Source organism: Otolemur garnettii, unplaced genomic scaffold (genome assembly GCF_000181295.1).
Source record: "Otolemur garnettii isolate 467f Iridium unplaced genomic scaffold, OtoGar3 scaffold00036, whole genome shotgun sequence".
NCBI classification, from domain to species: Eukaryota; Metazoa; Chordata; class Mammalia; order Primates; family Galagidae; genus Otolemur; species Otolemur garnettii.
Window position 1 is genome coordinate 10,541,562 of NW_003852431.1, and position 5,435 is coordinate 10,546,996.

The 5,435-nt window shown below is 46.9% G+C and overlaps 1 protein-coding gene across 2 annotated transcripts in view; it reads right to left on the reverse strand.

Moving 5' to 3' along the window:
* The window catches only part of LMO7 (LIM domain 7), a 206,355-nt gene extending 201,502 nt beyond the window's left edge, over positions 1–4,853 (reverse strand). For both annotated transcript variants that reach the window (XM_023513173.1, XM_003789721.3), the window contains exon 1: positions 4,785–4,853. In XM_023513173.1, the coding sequence (XP_023368941.1) occupies positions 4,785–4,853 (69 nt within the window). The remainder of the gene's footprint in view (positions 1–4,784) is intronic.
* Between the last annotated feature and the right edge of the window lie 582 nt (positions 4,854–5,435).

The following is a 5,435-nucleotide window of genomic DNA, read 5'->3' on the forward strand; positions in this document are numbered from 1 at the left end:
CCTTTTTTTGGTCAACTTAATTTAAGAGTGCTGTGCGTGGAAGTTCAGCTCTAGCTCAAGTGTGCCATGAGATAAAAAGGTCGAAAACCACTGCCATACATGTAACTATGGAGGTAAGGAAACCCGCATCCTGCCTGTGAGGAAACCTAGCAATGGATCCAGGAGTGCTAAGGGCTATCCAGTCAGCCTCTCATGTAACTGGCCCAACTACCACGGCAGGAGAAAAGGAAACTGAGGCCTACAGGATTTTTTTTTTTGAGACAGAGCCCCAAGCTATCCCCTTGGGTAGAGTGCCGTGGCTTCACAGCTCACAGCAACCTCCAACACCTGGGCCCAAGCAAGTCTCCTGCCTCAGCCTCCTAAGCAGCTGGGACCACAGGCACCCACCACAATGCCCGGCCATTTTTTGGTTGCAGCCGTCATTGTTGTCCGGTGGGTCCAGGCTGGACTCAAACCCGCCACCCCAGGTGCACGTGGCTGGTGCCCCAGCCACCTGAGCCACAGGCACCAAGCTGGCCCACAGGATTTAAGTAGAAAAGCCAAGACCTGAACAACAACTTGATTCCAGAACTGTGCTCTTCATCTGTCCACTATCTGGCAACTATACAAGGAGTTACAGAGAAAAAGTTAAAAAATAAAGATAGATACACAGGCAGGAACCAGACTGTAAAGGGCCATGAATAGTACATAAAGATTATGGACTTTAAATCTTTTCATGACTCCCCCAGAAAACAAGGAACAAAATCGAGTTTATCCTCTGAAAGAATGATTGGACTGCAAATGCTAGTTTAAAAACTGCTTTCCAATACTACAATTTTTAACAAATATTTACTACCATAGTGTTTAAGTTTAATATCTGTTGACTGAAATTACCAACAACGCTTCCAGGAATCTATTAACATTTTCAAGTGAATATTTTTGTCACTTTACATACATTTGTAAAACAACAGTACAAATCCATGAGACTTTCATTTATTCAGTCCACAATGCCAGTGTGCACTGAGAATTCCTGTACCCTAGGCAAACTCCTTCAGACTGGGCTAAAGGTTAGCAACCACTAGCAGAAGGGATGCAGTTTACAGAGAAAGAGGGAAATAATTTAGAAGGATTTTGCTAGTATCAATGAGAAACTCACAGAGTGCAATTCTTAAAAACACTCAGTACCAAAGGCAAACACAGTATGTTAAAAGGTGGTGACCAGCAAGCACAGCTGCGACAGATCAGGGGAGGTAGAAGAACAGACCAATTACAATTAAGTGCAGAAGGACTCATATTCTAGTGCCAGACTTGGCAATGAGCTCAAGCTAGCATCTCTTACAAGGTGACAAGATGACTCAAAGAATCAAACCCAGAGATAACAGGAAAGTTGGGTGAGCAGGAAGGTGGTAAATGAAGTTAGCCTGTTCTGCTTCAGACCTAAAAATTGCTGCTGTATTTAAACCTCAACTTAGATAGCAACATTGACTCACAGACTAGAAACGGAGACCAACCAACACAATGCTGCAAATCCAGTTTTCAATCTCATCAGAATTTTGTCTGTTTACTACAAGATTTCTCAATGCCCCAAAACAAAGATAGCCAACTACTGGGTACAAAAAATTAAAAGGTATTGAAGCAGAGGACTAAAATTAGAGAGTCCAGGCTCTATTTTCTACCACTTTATCACCCATTCCATGACCTTGCTTGTCTTTGCTTTCAAACAATTACATTACTTGGTCTTAAATCAAGGTCTAATCACAAACCAGCCCGGCTACATTACTAATATTCCAAACAGCGTTTCTAACCAGATAACAATCCAATATCATTATGTTGAGGTGTCTTAAAGGGTAGCATTCCTAAATTTGTTTTGGATTGCAAAATTAGGCCCTGAGTAGATAAACCAGTTTAGTAAATACACTCAAGTATGTAAGTACAATTTGAAATGCATAAAAACAGGACTCATAAAATGATAAATGTTGAGTAACAACCATTACCCCTCACCTCGTTCTTTCTCCCTCACTCCAAAACAATAAATGTTAAACACTTCAACTTTGGTTATAAAAACAACACAGTAGCAATTTAAAATTACAGATAAAAAAGAGAAATGGCAAGAGTATATTGACATGGAGTCTTTCATCATTCGAAGTTTTACTAAGTTACTGGAATTTCTTTTTTTTTTTTTTTTTTGAGACAGAGCCTCAAGCTGTCCCCCTGGGTAGAGTGCCATGGCATTATAGCTCACAGCAACCTCCAACTCCTGGGCTCAAGCGAGTCTCCTGCCTCAGCCTCCCAAGTTGCTGGGACCACAGGCGCCCGCCACAACGCCCGGCTATTTTTTGGTTGCAGCCGTCATTGTTGTTTGGCGGGCCCAGGCTGGGGATTCGAACCCGCCACCTTAGGTGTACGTGGCTGGCGCCTTAGCTGGTTGAGCTATAGGCGCCGAGCCACTGGAATTTCTTGACCTTGGAATATTCAAAGCTGGAATTGAGAATAAAGGCAGCACATTATACATAAAACACACAAAATACTATATTATAATACAGATGCATATATGTAATGCAAATACATATATAGCCCACTTGTATTTCAAAAATATGTAAAGGAGAAAGGGCAAAAATGGAACAAGAATATTAGCAAGCTGAAGAAAGAATATAAAGTACACACTGCAATCAACATTTTATCTTCAAATTAGGGGTTCTTAGAATTATAGAGGTTGTGGCTGTGAGAGAGTCATCACTCTGCGTCCTTTGGCAAGAACGACATTTTAAAATATGTGCTTTTGTGGTAATGGCAAAGCCAACCAGAGAGATCAATGTGGACACTCACTGGAGAAATAGAACCAACCTAACAGTCAACATTCTGCCGCCACTTAGAACGCCCAGAGTATTCCAAAAGCCTAATGGGAATATGTAAATCATCCATATGCCTTCAGTGAAGGCAAACATAGTGCTTTGCTGTGAGTGGCATGACAAAACCAAATGCCGAATATGAATTTCATGAACTACATTAAAAATAGACAATACCTTTAGAAAGATTCAACTTTCTGCTAATGAACAAAACGCATGACAGAGTAGCCAAATCACTGCTGATAAACACCTGTGGATAGACAGGTTGGGATGGGAGATGATGAGCACACTACCCACGTCTTCTACCACAACACTTCCCCAGAGTTCACTATATACGAAATTCTCAAACCCTACATAATTATGAGGAAGCTGGGACAAAATAAGAAATCTCAGATTTCAAAACTCTGCACAACTAAAAACAGAGAAGGGTGTGGAGCCATCCACATTCACAAATTTCCTGACGCAAACACAAAGCCCTCAGATGCAAACCCCACACAGGAGCTGTGTGTGACCAAAAATTGTCCCATTTCTTCCCTTCTCCACCCTCCCTCCCTCAAGCTCAAGCACAACGGGGCACGTTTAATTTGTTTTCTAAAATTATGCAGAACAAACACTGCTAATGGAAAATTACAGTTTGGAAGCCTTGCCGTCTCAAAGTTTATGAATGTGGGAAGTTAACTACATTGCTGGAATTTTTCCACTCTCATTTCAATTCAAAATATGGTTGTTTATTCCTTCAACCTCCTCACACCTTTCTAAGTCACCTTCAGACTACCTCAAAATTCCAACTCAAAAAGAAACCAGAAGTTAATTTCTTACACTTTCCTACTGTCCGCTGGGTGTTATATTCCACATTCTTTTATTTGCTGTAAGAAATGTTACATTTAAAGTTTATCCTCTTCATTTTTTCCACATACATACATGTTTTTCTTTAAAGAAAAATGAATTACTTTTAAATACCGTTTGTTTTTGAATACTTGAATATGTTGTTTTCCAGTAGAATAATCTCAAGCCTTATTTGAAAGTTTAAATACGTTAAATAAACCAGCACGTGGCATCAATAACTCCTGACTGACTCCAAGGCTGGTGCGTGCAACAATTTTTTTAACAAGCAGTTGTTTCTGATCCACATCTGCTTGGAAGACCTTTTTTAGCTTCATTTTAAAAGTCATCTTTTTCATCCAATAGGATAAGGGCTGGAAATTCTGCTGTTAACCTTCGCTACAGATGGACGGGGCCTCAAGGCAAAGACGAAGAGACCAGCACATTTTCCCGGGGGGAAGAGAAGGGAAGGGACGATCTAGCCAGTGAGGCACAGCTGGAAAGTAAAAACCCTTCAGTACGTGGCTCCAGGATATCTTAGTCTCATCAACGCCAAAAATGAAACAGAGGCCCGACCCACCCAGCCCCACTCGTCTGCTGTCTTTCCAGGTGCGCAACGGTGTCTAACGTCCCACCCTCCTACCCACCCGTCCCCGCCGCCCCGCCCCCACCTCGCCCAACACACACGCAACACACCCGCAGCTCCGCTAGGTTCGGGCATCCGCAGGTCGAGCCACCCCAGAAGTGCACCCGAGACCCCCGACCCGACGGGCACTGAGCGCTCTCAGCTGTGCGGGAAAGAGAGACATCCCGGGAGAGCCGGAGCCCACCTGGGCTGGTCCTCAGGGATGCTCGTCCCGCACAAAGCAGCAGCGATCACCTCTGCCCTGGCAGAGGAGCCCGGGGACGCCAGCGAGACCGTCGCGCGGAGGGCGGTGCAAAGTTAAGCCGGACGTTAGGATATAGGAGAAGCAGAACTTGCAAAGTCCCCCAAACCGCGCACACAAAGTTTCTGGGTGCCAGGTAGACAGCCGCTAGCGCGGAGGCTAAAGCACAGCGGTGGTGGGGGCCGCTGTCACCTCGCCACACCGTCCCCAGTCAAGTCGAGCGGAACGGAGAGCAGTAAAAGGCACTCACCTCCACCCATCTCTGAGCCTCGGCGAACGCTAAGAAGCAGTCGGCCTCCGCCTCCTCCACCCCTTCCATGACTAGGGCAAGAGAGGGAGAGAGACTCAGCGGCTGAGCCCAGGGAGAGGCAGGGGTGTCCCCACGCGTCTGGGTCCGGTCGGCGGCGAGGGGACACGGGCCGCGCCACCCGGGCCTCCGCTCCGGCTGCGAGACGCCCGAGCTCTTTTTCCTTCTGCTATGCTCTGCAGTTTGCTAAGGTTTCAACCTTTCAAAACTTGAAGACGTTACTTTCTCTAAACTCCCGAAGGCGACCCAAGGAAGGCGGGGACCCGGGCAGCCCGGCAGGGACGCGAGGGGAAGGGGGCGAAGAGAAGCAGCGCGCAGCACCGGCCCTGAAGACAGTTTGAACTTCAAAAGTCGCAGAGCTGCCGCCGTCCTCCCCGCAGTGGCCCCGCCCCAGCCCACCCCGGGGCCCGCAGAGTCCCCACTTCCGTCCGCCCCCACCCTCTGCGGTCGCACTGTCTGGGCTGGCAGATGCCACCGTCCGCTGGGGGCGGTGGCCCGGCCATGTTCCCGCGCCGCCCTCCGGCCCCCTGCTCCGCCTGGAGATGCGCCCCCCGTGCCCGCATCCTCCCCGCCTCCGCCCGCCTGGCCGCCTTC